This window comes from Gopherus evgoodei, chromosome 7 (assembly GCF_007399415.2).
Source record: "Gopherus evgoodei ecotype Sinaloan lineage chromosome 7, rGopEvg1_v1.p, whole genome shotgun sequence".
NCBI classification, from domain to species: domain Eukaryota; kingdom Metazoa; phylum Chordata; order Testudines; family Testudinidae; genus Gopherus; species Gopherus evgoodei.
This window is the reverse complement of record NC_044328.1, coordinates 103,097,536-103,115,127: the sequence shown is the minus strand read 5'-3', so window position 1 is coordinate 103,115,127 and position 17,592 is coordinate 103,097,536. Positions and strand designations below refer to the sequence as shown.

The 17,592-nt window shown below is 39.0% G+C and overlaps 1 protein-coding gene across 8 annotated transcripts in view; it reads right to left on the bottom strand.

Annotated features, from left to right (window-relative positions):
- The window catches only part of CACNA1D (calcium voltage-gated channel subunit alpha1 D), a 331,172-nt gene that overhangs the window by 8,860 nt on the left and 304,720 nt on the right, over positions 1-17,592 (bottom strand). For 6 of the 8 annotated variants that reach the window (XM_030570212.1, XM_030570209.1, XM_030570211.1 and 3 more), the window contains 5 exons: positions 13,902-14,018; positions 12,566-12,933; positions 12,112-12,138; positions 10,785-10,934; positions 8,331-8,494 (listed from right to left, as the gene is read on the bottom strand). In XM_030570212.1, the coding sequence (XP_030426072.1) occupies positions 8,331-8,494; positions 10,785-10,934; positions 12,112-12,138; positions 12,566-12,933; positions 13,902-14,018 (826 nt within the window). The remainder of the gene's footprint in view (positions 1-8,330; positions 8,495-10,784; positions 10,935-12,111; positions 12,139-12,565; positions 12,934-13,901; positions 14,019-17,592) is intronic. The other 2 variants (XM_030570214.1, XM_030570210.1) reach the window with 1 other exon arrangement.

The window sequence follows — 17,592 nt, the reverse complement described above, 5'->3', positions numbered from 1 at the left end:
AAAATCAACCTTCTGCTGGTGGCATCTGATTCTGATGATGAAAATGAACATGTGTCGGTCAGCTCTGCTTTGGATCGTTATCAAGCAGAACCCATCATCAGCATGTACTTTTGTATTAGGTGAATTGAAAAATCCTATTTCTTTTGTGTTTTTTTACAGTGTAAATACTTGTAATCAAAAATAAATATAAAGTGAACACTGTACACTTTGTATTCTGTGTTGTAATTGAAATCAATATATTTTAAACTGTAGAAAACATCCAAAAATATTTAAATAAATGGTATTCTATTATTAACTGTGTGATTAATCGCACAATTAATTGATCTTTTTTAATCGCACAATTAATTGCAATTAATTTTTTTAATCGCTTGACAGCCCTAGTAAGAGGCCATTCCATGCTATTAGGAAAAACATATTTGAATGCCAGAAAAGACAATTGTAATCATCTATTCTGACGTCCTGTATAACACAGGCCACAGAACTTCCCAAATATTATTCCTAGAGCACATCTTTTATAAACATCCACTCTTGATTTGAAAATTTCCAGTGATGGAGAATCAGCTGTGACCCTTGATAAACTACTCCAGCGGTTAATTACCCTAATTTGTTTAAGATATACACTCTTATTTCCAGTCTGAATTTGTCCAACTTCAACTTCCATAATCCTGGTAATTCCATCATATGTGGATTTTGTGGTGAGTAACCTGGGAGGAAGCAATCTGTCCATGGAAAGCCATGGCAAGAAACTTTAGACCAATACTTGAGAACCATTCTTTGCATCTCTTTGAAAAGTACAAAAAATTGAAGATAGTGGGTAAGAAATAAGCACTTAAATCTAGATCTTCAAAGATATTGATTTCAAAGACAGTTAGGTGGTTAAATACCTTAGAGGATTTGGGCCTTACGACCTGATCTTTGCTGTACAGCCCCAAATCTCAGAACTCAATCTACTAACAAACTGCAATACTCAACCAAGGAGCAAAGTGTGTTACATTAATTTGGATCATATCTGGATACTAATAGAAATTCTCCAATGTAACATATCGGTTTTTGAATGTACACACAAATGTATCCTTCACAAACATTAATTAAAATGAATTAGTTTGATCTTCCTTCTTTCAAACCCTGCTGGGGTATTAAAGTGCTAAAATGCACTGGTTTAAGTCAACTGACTTCACTGGAGTTACCCCTGCATTACTTTGATGCAACTTAGATCAGAATCAGGCCACAACTCTCTTTTCTGGTAAGAACATCAGATGGAACAATCTTTTACTGGTAAACCTTCTTTAAAGACTTATCAGATTAATAGTGTCTGTGACTGGGTGGACTTTAGCCCACCAACATTTTAATGAGAAAAAGCTAAATGGGACTGACAGGCTGTTACCATAGAGAAACCTCCCACTCCACCTCTCCTGAAGAGAAGAGACCACAGAGAACTTTTTAGCTCAAAGTTTTTTTCTCACTTATATATATTCTGCTCTCATCTGAGCCACGTAGAGGCAAACCCCCTAACTGGGCCGAGGGGAAGAGCCTGAGATTTTCCAGTATCTTTGTTATCAGAGGGACTGGTGAAAAGCTATATAGGAGCCTGCTTCCCCAAAGGACAGAGGAGTCCCTTTCTAAGTTGGTGTTTTCTTGATGCCTTTAGCAGAAGGCTCATAACTTTCTGGGAGCTTCACTTCTCACTCAGTTGAAGGAAATCATGGGAATATTTGGAGAGTAATATTTATACTCTCCAGTGTGATGACCTATAGGGATTTTATGCTTTATCTCACTACCACCACCACCAAGGGTCCAAAAGGCAAAAGCTAATAAAGCTCAGAAGTAAGAGTCCTGCATAGATAGCATTATTAGAGAACTTATTGCAAAAACTGCTTACATATTTGTTGCTTTTCATTATGGTTTTCTGCTTTTTCTTTAAAGAGCCGGTGACCCTACCCTGGGGAGGGTGGCAGTGATCCCATTACACTTCCCTCCCAATCAAAAACTGATTCTTGACACACTTCTGAATCTTATCAGATTTGGGGTCTTTATGCATTTTTGCATTTTACGAATCAAAGCTGCTCTTATTTGGCATTTCTTACATAATGAGTCCCAGGACATTTTATACTGTTATGACCCTGCCCCACTGAAGAAGATAAGCAATAGAAATCAAATATGTTTTATGTCTAGTATTAAAAACAGAGTTACTATTTGCTTCTCAAACCAAACAAAAAAAAAAAGGTTCATACCCACAAAGTATCACAGTTCAAAGATCAAGATTCAAGTTGATCTAAGATGCCCCAGAAGATTGGCATTGCTAATCTAATTTATGATGGATTTGCACATAAATCAGGACTACACTGGGATTTGGAGGATGAGAGGAGCTATGTTTGATGTAATACAAAAATTAATTGGAAGCCAAAATAAAGATTTGAGCAGTAGACAAAGTGACTGAAAAATAGGAGTACATGTCAGAAACATGCTGGCAGCATTCTGTGAAACTTGAAGTCTGCAGAGTGTTTATTGTGTGGTCTATGTAGCAATACACCACACTACTTCAACATAAAAACTAAAGTAGAAATGACCATTCTGCACGCATGAGACAAAACAGACTAAATTCTAGTAATGTTTCTGAGATAATAAATGGAGGATCTGGTGTGAATTTCAAACAAGAGATCTTGATGACAAATACCCAGATATTTTAAGAGAATTTGAAAAAATCCCATTGAAAGAGCAATGCTCCCCACCAAAAGTACTGGGGAAAAAAACTCCATAAATTCCCTTTAGCTGCATTCAATTGGAAATTATATAAGAATATAAGACCGGCCATAGTGGGTCAGACCAAAGGTCCATCTAGCCCAGTATCCTGTCTTCCGACAGTAGCCAATGCCAGGTGCCCCAGAGGGAACGAACAGAACAGGTAATCATCAAGTGATCCATCCCCCGTTGCCCATTCCCAGCTTCTGGCAAACAGAGGCTAGGAAACCATCCCTGTCCATCCTGGCTAATAGCCACTGATGGACCTATCCTCCATGAATTTATCTAGTTCTTTTTTTAACCTTGTTATAGTCTTGGCCTTCAACATCCTCTGGCAAAGAGTTCCACAGGTTGACTGTGCATTGTGTTAAAAAATACTTCCTTTTGTTTTTTTTAAATGTATTGCCTATTAATTTCATTTGGTAACTCCCAGTTCTTCTGTTATGAGGAGTAAATAACACTTCCTTATTTACTTTCTCCACGCCAGTCATGATGTTATAAACTTCAATCATATCCTCCCTTAGTCATCACTTTTCCAAGTTGAAAAGTCCCAGTCTTATTAATCTCTCCTCATATGGCAGCAGTTCCATACCCCTAATAATTTTTGTTGCCCTTTGCTGAACCTTTTCCAATTCCAACGTATCTTTCTTGAGGTGGGGCGACCACATCTGAACTCAGTATTCAAGATGTGCCCATACCATGGATTTATATGGAGGCAATATGATATTTTCTGTCTTATTATCTATCCCTTTCTTAATGATTCCCAACATTGTGTTCGCTTTTTTAACTGCCGCTGCACATTGAGTGGATGTTTTCAGCGAACTATCCACAATGACTCCAAGATCTTTTTCTTGAGTGGGAACAGCTAATTTAGACGGCATCATTCTGTATGTATAGTTGGGATTATATTTTCCAATGTGCATTACTTTGCATTTATCAACATTGAATTTCATCTGCTATCTTGTTGCCCAGTCACCCAGTTTTTAGAGATCCTTTTGTAGCTCTTCACAGTCTGCCTGGGACTTAACTATCTTGAGTAGTTTTGTATCATCTGGAAATTTTGCCACATCACTGTTTACCCCTTTTTCCAGATCATTTATGAATATGCTGAATAGGACTGGGTCCAGAACAGACCCCTGGGGAACACCACTATTTACCTCTCTCCATTCTGAAAACTGACCATTTATTCCTACCCCTTGTTTTCAATCTTAAACAGTTACCAATCTATAAGAGGACTTTCCCTCTTATCCCATGACAGCTTACTTTGCTTAAGAGACTTTGGTGAGGGACCCTGTCAAAGGTTTTCTGAAAATCTAAGTACACTATACCCACTGCATCCCCCTTGTCCACATTCTTGTTGACCTCCTCAAAGAAGTTTAGTAGATTGGTGAGGCATGATTTTCCTTTACAAAAACCATGTTGATTCTTTCCCAACAAATTATGTTCATCTATGTGTCTGAAGATTTTGTTGTTTACTAAAGTTTCAACCAGTTTGCCCAGTACTGAAGTCAGGCTTACTGGCCTGTAATTGCCGGGATCACCTCTGGAGCCCTTTTTAAAAATTGGCGTCACGTTAGCTATCCTCCAGTCATTTACAGAATGATTTAAATGACAGCTGATTTAAATGATAGGTTACACATTACAGTTAGTAGTTCTGCAATTTCACATTTGAGTTCATTCAGAACTCTTGGGTGAATACCGTCTAGTCCTGGTGACTTACATCTATCTGTGGTGTTTGTTAAGACCATGTGGCTGGAAACTGCCTCAGCTATATCCACAAAAAGAGAAGCATTATGAAGTACTTGTATTGTTACTGTCAAAACACCTGCGACAGACACTGTGTAATATCCTGAAGAAACCTTATCAAATTAAGATAAGCTTTACTGAGTTAAGTTAAACCTCACTGAATTAGAGCTAATACCTTTGTACTACATTGTAGTAAAAATACAATTATGTTTATGTTGTTGTTACATTGTATGGACCTTCTCTAGTAGGGAGGGGGGGGATGCTAATGAACTTTCTTCATCATCAGCCTTTGAAGCCACTTCCCTGGAAAGATGCACATATACCAGTTAACTGGATTCTGCAGAGACCAACAGACAAAATACGTTTGGATAAAAGCCTGGGGTTTAACCTGAATCAAGGCCTTCTTCCTGATCCAGCAAATGGGCAGGACCCCTGGTCCATGAAAGGCCTCAATCCTTAAGGAAGGATTAGAAGGACCTGGTCTACTGAGGCCTTATAAGACAGTGTGCTTGTTCTGAGCTGAAGCATTGATGAATTTGTAATCACAAAGAAACCCCTAGGTTGGGATGATGCCTGGTAAGATTATTAGCATACAATCAAGTTCTTTTATTGTTTTTAATATGCTTTCTCTGTAGACTTGTAGAGGAAGTACTGCATGGTAACATACATCTCTAGCAATCACTCTGTTATCCATCTCTGAAGAGAAAGCAAGCAAGTCTTTTTAGGCCAAGTGCCTTTGCTGAGAAATACGAAGGCAAGGAACTATTCAGCATGGAGATACCCCACTGAGAAGGCAGGGAGATGTGTCTCCACCCAAGAAAGGCAATGACTGGGGAGGCCTGAACGTGGGTGCCCTTACCCACTGAGCAGAGATACTGGTGCAGATGTCCTGAACTGAGAAAACATCTTTTCCAAATTAAAAACAAATGGAAAAGCTTAGACTCCTCCTGAGGGTCGAAATGACAGTCTGGACCTATACATTGAATGCTTCCGCCGACGTGCACAGGCAGAAATTGTGGAAAAACAACATCGCTTGCCTCATAACCTAAGTCATGCAGAATGCAATGCCATCCACAGCCTCAGAAACCACCCTGACATTATCAAAGAGGCTGAAAAAGGAGGTGCTGTTGTCATCATGAACAGATCTGACTACCAAAACGAGGCCGCCAGACAACTCTCCAGTACCAAATTCTACAGGCCACTTCCCTCAGATCCCACTGAGGAATACACTAAGAAACTGCACTATCTACTCAGGATATTCCCTACACTAACACCGGAACAAATCAACATACCCTTAGAGCCCCGACCAGGGTTATTCTATCTACTACTCAAGATCCACAAACCCGGAAATCCTGGACGCCCCATCATCTCGGGCATTGACACTCTCACTGAAGGACTGTCTGGATACGTGGACTCTCTACTCAGACCCTATGCCACCAGCACTTCCAGCTACCTCTGTGACACCACTGATTTCCTGAGGAAACTACAATGCACTGGTGACCTTCCAGAAAACACCATCCTAGCCACCATGGATGTAGAGGCGCTCTACACAAACATCCCACACACAGATGGAATACAAGCTGTCAGGAACAGTATCCCTGATGATGCCACAGCACAACTGGCTGCTGAGCTCTGTGCCTTAATTCTCACACACAACTATTTCAAATTTGAGGACAATATATATCTCCAGATCAGTGGCACCGCTATGGGAACCCGCATGGCCCCACAATATGCCAATATTTTTATGGCCGACCTGGAAAAACGCTTCCTCAGCTCTCGTCCACTCATGCCCCTTCTCTACCTACGCTACATTGATGACATCTTCATCATCTGGACCCATGGGAAGGAGACTCTGGAAAAATTCCACCACAATTTCAACAGCTTCCACTCCACCATCAACCTCAGCCTGGACCAATCTACACAGGAGGTCCACTTCCTAGACACCACGGTGCAAATAAATGATGATCACATTACCACCACCCTATACCGAAAACTTACCGACCGCTATGCCTACCTTCATGCCTCCAGCTTCCATCCCGGGCACATCACACGATCCATGGTCTACAGCCAAGCACTGAGGTACAACCGCATCTGCTCTAACCCCTCAGACAGAGACCAACACCTACAAAATCTCCACTAAGCATTCTCAAAACTACAATACCCATACAAGGAAATAAGGAAACAGATCAACAGAGCCAGATGTTTACCCAGAAGCCTCCTACTGCAGGACAAACCCAAGAAAGAAACCAACAGGACTCCACTGACCATCACATGCAGTCCCCAGCTAAAACCCCTCCAACGCATCATCAGGGATCTACAACCCATCCTGGGCAATGATCCCACACTTTCACAGACCTTTGGTGGCAGGCCAGTCCTTGCCCACAGACAACCTGCCAACCTGAAACATATTCTCACCAGTAACTGCACACCGCACTATAGTAACTCTAGCTCAGGAACCAATCCATGCAACAAACCTCGATGCCAACTCTGCCCACATATCTACACCAGCAACACCATCACAAGACTTAACCAGATCAGCCACACCATCACTGGTTCATTCACCTGCACCTCCACCAATGTCATCTATGCCATCGTATGCCAGCAATGCCCCTCTGCTATGTACATTGGCCAAACTGGACAGTCTCTGCGGAAAAGGATAAATGGACACAAATCAGAAATTAGGAATGGCAATATACAAAAACCTGTAGGAGAACACTTCAACCTCCCTGGCCACACTATAGCAGACCTTAAGGTGGCCATCCTGCAGCTAAAAAACTTCAGGACTAGACTTCAGAGAGAAACTGCTGAGCTTCATTTCATCTGCAAATTTGACACCATCAGCTCAGGATTACACAAACACTGTGAATGGCTTGCCAACTACAAAACCAGTTTCTCCTCCCTTGGTTTTCACACCTCAACTGCTAGAACAGGACCTCATCCTCCCTGATTGAACTAACTTCATTATCTCTAGCTTGCTTGCATATACATATCTGCCCCTGGAAATTTCCACTACAGGCATGTGATGAAGTGGGTATTCACCCACGAAAGCTCATGCTCCAAAATGTCTGTTAGTCTATAAGGTGCCACAGGAGTCTTTGCTGCTTTTACAGATCCAGACTAACACGGCTACCCCTCTGATACTGGAAAAGCTTGTGTTGCTTTCATCTGAAAAACAAAACAAAACAAAAAAACCCCACCAAAACAAATAAAAGCTATAATAGTATTAGCAGGTGGTGTATCTGGTTTGAAAGAGTCATGGAAAGTGCCAGCGGGTGAGTCATTAGAGTGACAACAGTTCTGTTTGATTTATACCAACATAATAAACCTGTGAACATGAATAAACCTTTGTTTCCCTTAGGGGTGCAAAGAAAAACACTTCCTGATCCAAGCTCAAAGTAGGGCAAACCTGTGCTGCATCCTACCTGACCATTTTCCACTAACCTCATAAAGTAAACAGATACCAGGGACTTTGTTCATTTGCAATGTTTTCTATATTAGCTATAGTTTTATAAGCAGAGAAAATGCAGGACGGTCATATCATGTTAATGAAACAATGAAGGGATGAGGGAAGCAAGGGAGAATGAGAGAGACACATGCAGTTATATGCTGGGATCTGTAGATTGCTGCACCTCAAGATAGACATTTGCATCTGTTGTCTGCAAAGTTGGTAAATACATGTACTAATCAGGGGTTTACTCTCAAAAATCACAAGAAGTGATGGTGAGAGTGATGTCAAGGTCCACAGGAATATTCTCTTTTTTCATCCAAGCTTCTATGTAAAACTGAACACTGTATTCACTGATAAAAATCTGAGGCACTTAAACAGACTTTCTTACTGTACTCACATGTAGGTGTTGGAGGTAGCAACCGTCTCCTAGGGGATCTTTTTGAATCATAACAGATCTGTGAATCATCTTCCTCAAAAAACCCATGTGGGTGATGGTAACCTTTTGGCCGCTCAAAATCTAAGTCATTGCAGTGATATCTGTTGCGATAGTCATATGTATGCCTGAATTACAGAAACGTATTGTTAATAAGAGAAGTTTCAATGAACTGATCATTAATCTTTTCATTTACCAGCCCAAAGGACTCCTGGCATTGTTCTTACATTGATTCTTGCCAGAGCACGAAAACTAAACAAAACATCCAGAAAAACATGACTCATTATTTACATATTGGCTTCTGATTGCGCACTGCTTATGAGAAAATGGGCATACGCTGGTCTGTTTAGAATAAGTCACATGTTAACTTTAATAGTTTATTGGTTTTATTAAGTAATATTATGCTTGGTAAAAAACCACATTGACGTCAATGTTACTATTGTCACAGAAGATTACAACTCAAGGCCTCAATACTATCCTGTGGTTAAAAATAGCAAAACCCTTTCCTCCCCCCACCCACACCTTTCCTTATGATTTCAGGGTAATCTGCACAGCTCAGCGCAAAGGAGTTCAGGCTGTTGCTGCTTGAGTATTACAAAAGCCTCCTTTCTGATGGAAAAAATCTCAAAAGATCCTTATTTGACTCTGATTAATATTATATCCAAAATGAGTGGATGGGTAAATGAAATGAAAGTGGAGGGGGTGCTTGGTTGATAGTTTGGATGGACCGATTCAATTTGGGGTCAGCTGCCAATCTGAGTTGTCTGGAGTGCAGGTAGGGCATGGAGAAAAAATAAGGTGGAGACTCCACCTGAACTAGTAGGAAAGATTGTTATGTTTGGTACATGTGAATATGTACATGGACATCTAGGACAAGCAGGCAATGGATTAATCTAGTGATGTTGTACTAGACCTGCCCTTGCAAATTAAAACCAAGGCTGAGGAGACTTTTGCAAGGCGGTGGAATTGGCTGAGCCACTGGAATCTTTCCAGACAGCAATTTAGGAGTGATGAGAGTAGCCTTTTGTATGGAAGGTGGAAACAATCTACCTTTAGTCTTGTAAGTACAAATCTGTGTATAATTCATGATGAGACAGGGGTTTCTAACAGGATATAAGAAACATTTGACATGTTTGAAAAAAGGTTACAAGCAGTTTGTAAAACAGAGAACATTGACTGTTGCCAAAAAAGTAGGAGACCTGTTCCATGAAATGTTAGCACAGTAAAATGACAGACCATGAAAAGACAGATTGTTCTAAATGTTAGGAAAGTCAGGAGAGGGCATACTAATTACCTAATGACTGCGCCTCACCCAGTTCAGGGAACTGTATGAATCCAAGCTGAAGGGGGAAAGCTTGGATCTACATGGAATAGATACACGGTTTTTGATTAAATCTGGGCAAGTAACAGCAATAAAAGAAGTGAAACTGTTGAATATGAGTCACAGGAATTGTCGACACTGGGTCAAAAAGAAAGTTGTTAGAACAGGTGTTCTAAGGATGCTGCAGCACAAAAGTATTAAAACTGGAAGAAATGAGTTTCACGTGGAAATTTTGGCTGGGGAAAATCCAAACAAGTCCAAAAATGGGGAGAAATTGGGTAGGAAAACTGGACCTCAGGAATTAGAGTAGGGGGCAGGGAGAAAAGGGAAAGAGTGGGGACTCAGATGAATGCAAATTGGAATTTCACTCAGGGTTATGAATGTGTAATAAATACAAATTCAGCAATTCTGCAAATTCAGTCCATGAAATTCTTGTGAAAGATGTGACCTGGGTGAAACAAATGTGTAATTCTAAATATTTATAATGCAGTGGTGCCCAAAGGCCAGGACAGGTATCACAGTATCAACTGCCTGTTCCAGGTACATGGAAAAAGGTGACGTGATTAGAATTGTTAAAGGGAGGTTAAAGCCTGTACTTTATTTGATCATGTTATACTATATAGAATCCATCAAATAGTTTATCTGTCTCATTATCATCCTTCCTTCTGCTGAGCTTATGGAATCAAATGAACCATCATTAAAAGCTTCCCCAACTGAGACTGATCCAGCTGCCATTGAAGTTAACAGGAGTTATGTCATATACTTCATTGGGAGCAGATGCAGGCCTTAAATCTTCATTTACCTCAAGCAGTATTCAGTTCTTCCCCACTAAACGTAGGGGATTCTTTGATTTTGAACTGTAGAGTTTCTCACAGTCCAAATGAACTAAATTCCTTCATCACTGCTTTGGAATTATGTATTAGGGATTTGCTGGGGTCTCATTTCATACCTCAGCATGAGATGTGCTTGAGTATATTTTGCATTCTCATTCACTGATCTATTCCCCTAAGAAAAGAATAGTGATATTTTAAGGTATAAAGTGTGTTTAATGTATATAAGTTATTGACATTTTTTGTAGTTAAGACTAATAATCTCACCTGCTTCCTGACAACATATAGTCTTCTTCATAATACTCTTCTCCACTAAAATATTCCTGCTCTCCCATATAATGATCATCATTGCAGTAATCCCGAACTTCATGATCTTCACGGCAAATAGTTGGTAGATGCCCATCACCAGAGTCTGACCTACAATTGGTACACAGTGGTTTAGGATTTCACTATACTTTATCCATAATGTTAATATTTAAACCTGCACTTTTAACATAGCTCTCTCTCTCTCTCTCTCTCTATATATATATATAAAGACAGACATACAAATTCTCTCATAGCTGGACTCATGCTTTACAGTAACTTCCATTAGACTACAGATGGGTACATGGGTATTCTGTCTTTGCTTTTCTGTTTTACAGTGTTAGTAGAAGTATGGTAGATTTACTATGCTTCTGTAGTTACACTGAGTAGTTAGAAAAGTCAAGCACATTTAAATCAGTCTTTCAAGCTGAAAGTCTAGAGTACGTGTTTGAAAAAGTTTCTCAAATACCTAAAATTTGCCACTGAGCAAAAATACAAGAGCATTTAGTGAAGTCTTCCAAAGCAAAGTGTGAAAACAGCTATGCAAATTCTAAACATAGAAACTACACCTTTATCCCAATATAATGCTGTCCTCGGAAGCAAAAAAATCTTACTGCATTATAGGTGAAACTGTGTTATATCAGACTGGCTTTGATCTACCAGAGTGCACAGCCCCACCCTCCTGGAGCACTGCTTTCCCACATTATATTCAAATTTGTGTTCTATTGGGTGGCGTTATATCAGGGTAGAGGTGTACTAGATTAGGAAATACTTTTCCGGAGCTGTCCTCTATCTGACCTCTAACATTCATGATGCAAGCAACTCTGACAAACACTAAATAGGTTCTTTTCCTTGCCCATAAATATAATTAGTCATCATTAAATAATTCTTACAATAATACCTTTAAAATTGCATACTTTTTATCTCCTCCAGTCTAAGTGAAGTAGGATTAAACTTGACATTTTTTAAAAAACAGGAACTACTCTTTGGGCATGCTCCTGTGCCCACTAAAGTGATTGATTTTAATAATGCAGGATCAAGTTCTCTACTAGTCTTGAACTTTATCAGCCTGTTTCGGTCACTTACCATACAGACATGGGGCGAAATTAGTCCAATAAAATTATCACAAATTTGTGGTCATTTTATATCTTTTCATTCCACAGTTTAGTTATTCTAAGTTTGTGTCCAGTTAACTCTGGCTACTTTATTATTGTTTTTCCATTGTAAGAACACTGGGAGCTTTTATGTTGTCTCATGATGTAAACATATGTCTTAAACAATATGCACTTACCTAATGTAAGTTTCATAATAGCGTGTTCTATCCAGGAAAGCCATAAAAATGTGGAGACAATTTTTTTTAATTAGACAATTAAAATAATTTTCAGAAATTCACTATTAATGGTGACTATACTCGTTCTATACTGTGACTGTCCAATGGATTTGTTTAAAAAAACAACAACAGTATTTTAACACTTTGAGACAAGACACTCCTAGATTACATGGGCTATTGTGTTAAATATATTTTTCTATATGGGTAAGAAATTAGTTATGTTAAATCAGTTTCATTTGTCAATACAATAGAAAAGAAAAATGAAAGCAACTGCTACCTCCTTATCACCTAATGTATCAAGAGTTATTTGTTTTAAGTAGCACAATATGAGTTTTGGAGTAGCACTACACCATTTTAAACTACTGCACATGCTGTAGGATGTTTATTTACTGAACACAAACATATCAGAGTTTACCTCTTACTGTTTGCTCTTCTATGCCTCTCATGATCAGCCCTGGAGTATGAATGGTATCCATTTTCGGACCTATGTTCATGATTTCCAATGTTTGGGTGCCTTCCATTAGCAACTTTGGACATATTGGCATTATTGAGATTGGCATTTGTTGAGTTTGGAACATGCTTTCCTATTGAGTTGTGATTATGATGGTTATGGAATACAGAATTTGAGGCCTGGTGGTACATATTTTTCTCAGTATCACTTGCAGATGGAATTGAAGGCCGTTGGACATGCAGGGGACGGTGTGTGGTATTGATTTGTTGAAACGAATCTCTCCTATCACTGCTAACATGATTTATATGGTTTCCAAACAGGGCACCATTCCTCTGTTTAAAAAAAAAAAAGATGTTTGAAATTTTTGAATGGGTTAATAATTAATAAATGCACTTCTTGAATGCATTTTTGCATGGATAAACACTTGTGCTAAAATTTGTGAACATTTTTGAATTTGCATATATTTAAACAAATACATGGCAGCCTTCCAAATATTAATGAGAAAATAATAACATGACCCCACAAATAATAACAAACAGAACCTGGCATTCCTTTGTGAAGAAACTTTCACAAACCTGCTTTTTAACTATTTGACTAGCTCTACCTTTGACCTTGTTTCTTGGATGTGTAACTCACCGCTTTTATTGCTTTTAGTACCTCCTAGAGTAGACAGCTGTAGCATGCTCTCCATGGGTGCCTTGAAGACAACTCAGAAGGAGCATCTAATGTAGAAAGTAGATTCCCCCTTAATTACAAGTGTCTGCCACAGTAGTCAGTATTTTATACGTATTATCCAAAGTCCTCCAATTGGCTTTTATGTGCAATTCAAGGCACTGATTTTAAACTATGCTGTCTTAGTCTGGAATCTGGCTACATAAGAATCCACCTCTTCCCCTATCTACCATTGTAACAGCTGAGATTAGTTGAGGTGCTTTCACTCCCAGTGCTTGATTTGAACTTCCGGGGTAAGGTGCATAAGCGCACAGCCTTTGATGCTGCAATTTGCTCCCCCACTGGCCTAAGAGAACATGATATTGTTGACTTTTTGGCCATAGCTTAAGACTCGTGTATTTTCTCGTGACTTTTCCTGAGTGGGGTGACTACAGGAAAAATATTTCAGCTAAATTCTGAAGGTGATGGAATCTGTCCTTTTGTTAACATTTTTTTTTTGTTAATATATTTGCATCATCTTTTAAAATATTCTGGTAAATGCAGTCCAAGTGGTCTGATGAGTTCCTTCTAGAAATACAAAAACACATAATGAAAAGTTCTACCATGGGGGTACTTTCTGAGTAATTACTTTATATATATCTTCCTCTTCCTCGTGATTATTTTCCTCAGGTTCATCATCTTGCAAGTCACAGGATATAGCTCGACGAATTTCAGGGCCAATGTCATGAAGGGTTCTTAGTCCTGCCTAAATCAATGAAAATATCATAATACATTAGGAATATAGCTTCCTTATCATAATTAAATCACAAACAGGTAACTTGTTTTAAAAGGATAGTCCATTTGTCAAGGTAAACCCTATAAACCTTGCTATAAATGTAATTACTTGGTGCTACTTTACAGAACTAAACCTATATAGCCTTTGTCTGCTGTCATTAGTGCCATGCTTACACCAATGAGTCCAATATACACCTCTACCTTGATATAACGCTGTCCTCAGGAGCCAAAAAATCTTACTGCATTATAGGTGAAACGGCATTATATTAAACTTGCTTTGATCCACTAGAGTGTGCAACCCCGCCCCCCGGAGCACTGCTTTACCGCGTTGTATCCGAATTCATGTTATATCAGGTCGCATTATATCAAGGCAGAGGTGTATTTCCTTTTTATCGTGGTATGGGGCCCAACCCAAAGCCCATTGAAGTCAATGGAGAGACTCCCATTGACTACAGTAGACATTCAATCAGTCCCTCAGTGCATTATTCATGGGCATAATATCCACCCTGCTGCAGAGCACCAATACATATGAAAAACCAACAAACTCTTAATAAAAGGTATTTCAATAAGAAAACTATTTCATTCCAAAGGATGACATGCCCCAAAAGTTGTTTGCAGCCTTGCCTTCCCTTCAGGAAGCACAGGAAGATAACAGTAACAGGATTAGAGAAGATCAGGAAGAGAGAGGAAGGTCAAATGTAAATGCTGATGAAGTTAAACCGGTATGGTGTCCGGGTCTTGCAGTGATAAACTCATTTCATAAAAAATGTTAAAAACCAAAGAAGAAGTGGACCAACATGCCACACAATAAGCAGACATCGCACTCCATGCCAAGAAAGCAATGCCTTTGTACAGACAGGCCTTTTAACATGATTTTTAGGAGAGTTTTTTCCTATTTAATAAATGTACAGTAAAATTGTGCTAATCAAGGCTTTGCTGGAATGTGCAAGGAAAAATATCATCGTCTGGCCAACTAAAACAACCAAAATGCAGTCTGTGCAGTTAAAATGTGATTATTTATTGTCCAGAAGGCAATCCCAAGAACCTGACTTAAGAGTGCTGATTGCTGGGCTCTGAAGTTGAAAAGGAAACAGTGGCTTCCTCATCTCAATTTCTTTCTAGATGCCACCAAACTGCAGAAAAAATAAATGATTTTCCTGCTTAGTCCATTACTTTACTAAATTCCATTTCAGGTTCCTCTCAATTGCTCTTTGGAAGAATGCATGTGGTTAATTACATTGGCTAAAAAAACTGAAGCAACTATATTTTCTTCCTGGACAACCACATTTGAGATCCATGTCATCCCTGGACAAGTTTTTCTTAAATTATTTCACAGTCTGGGTTAATACACAATAAAATACACACAAAACCATCGTGCTGTCTCACAGCTTCTTGGAGTAGTTGAATTGCCAAGGGCTCGTATCACTAAGACATAACTTTTTGAAAACACATCATATATTGACCAATACAGTGAAGTACCATAAATAATTAAGGAACAATTTTCAAAATAGAAGAGTCAGCAATTCACTCATCTCTCCAGGTCATTACAAGAAATCACTGATGTTATACTATGTACAGTTTAATACAGCTGGAAAGAATAAGGATAAATGTACATGTCTTTCAAAAGTTGGAACAGCTGGGAGAAGACGTGTTTGACCTACAAGTGTCAAGGCAATGTAGACCAATATTGATACATGAATCTGTTAGAATTTTATTATGTATCTCAGAGCTGCATTTTGATCACTGCTATTTATATCTCACTCTTCTTTTTGTTCTATGAAACATTCTTTTTTTGGTGTCGAATCATTTTATTTAGTAGTACAATATTTTCCATAAAAATCAACACGGCCAAAACAGGATAGGTCAAAATTCACTCCACCATTTCACTTTCCTCTTGCTTCTATTCCCCACTCTACCGTGTATACCTTCTCAGTATATCTCAATACACTGCAGAAATGAGTTTAAAATGAATTTGAGCTAGGGGAACAGAACAGAACCCTACACTCAGGTAATAATAATCAATGCAGTCATATATTTAATGCTGTACAAATAGCAATACTGAAGGATGTAGCTTCTTTGTATTTTCCAGAGGCTCAATAGATAGAAGATAAACCATAATGTGGAGAGGTGGCCTCTGATACTATGGATGAACAGATGGTGAAAGGGACGTAGAATGATAGGACTAAGATGCCAACTTAAAAATGAATTACAATAATAACAACTTCTACTTACAAACCTATCTGACCTCAAAGAACCTTACTAACTAGTAGCCAACTCCTGGTACCATGAGCATATGCTAAGTAAAAGAGCAAAACTAAGGGCAAACATGTGGAGGTAAAATAATGTCAAAACTAAGAGAAGGACTAATCAGGTGTTACAAAAGATAGAATCTTCCTTCCTCAAACTGCAAGCTTTGATGGAGGCACCCACATGGCCAGACTATGACTTGTACTGTTGGTTTTAATATTTAGTATGAATGAGAACAACAGATGCTTCCCCCTTTGGGGCCAATGGATCTCTGCTGTGTATGACTTCACTGTTCCCTAACTTGACCGTATTTCTGCCTCCTCCATAGTAAGCTGCGTAAAGATACTACGGAGCTATGCAGAGGTGCAGAGTTTTCCCTACACCCACTAGCAATGGAAATGCAGTATTTCAGGCCTGGCAATTAAGGAACAGGATTTAAGTCCTCTGAGCCAAATTTTGGAAGGATCCTGCACATATATGGCTATCAAAAAGTACAGCAGTCAAGCAAAAAGAATATCCATGCAAATAATAATAGTATTCTATAATTCCAGATACTTTCAATTACATTTTCCACTTCCTTCCTTAATTCCTTAATCCTTGGCTAAGACTCAATAGCCAGTATTTGCCATTTGACCTTCTCTTTCTCCAGCAATAATCATTTCCATATATACACATCTAATATGATGCCCCAAGCCACTCATTGGCAATGGGGGATCAAACCTGGGACAACTGGTGGGCTTCTTCTGCCTGAGTTAAAAGAATCAGATATATTAGTTCAAAGGCAGCAGGAGACACATTCATTTATGTAGACCAGCCACCTGAGAGGGACAGAAAGCCACAGTGTGTAAGCATGGGTTACACATGTGGGCTGGAGCCCAATTACTCCTTGAAGTTTGCAAATTCCTCCATTTTGTTTTGTTTTCTTGAAAAGTCACCTCTACTACAACTTAGTTAATTCTGCCCAATTGCTCATTATCAAATTGACTATTCACATTTATTGTCCCACTTTATCCTGAGGGATCAAAAGGAACATTTTGGATAAAAAAATCTCAGTAGTAATGGAAAAGTACTGGATACCACAAGCCAAATTATGCCATCAGATATCCATACTTGGCTCTCACTGAAAGTAATATGCAACATTCTGCCCTTAGTTCAACCAGTGTAACGACACTGGTTTCCCACAATTGCCCACTGTAGTATAACCAGTGCCTTCTTCCACAATAATGCAATTTTCATTCAGAACCAGTGCATGAGCTAAACAATTTGATTTGTACCTTAAATAAATCAGAACAATCAGC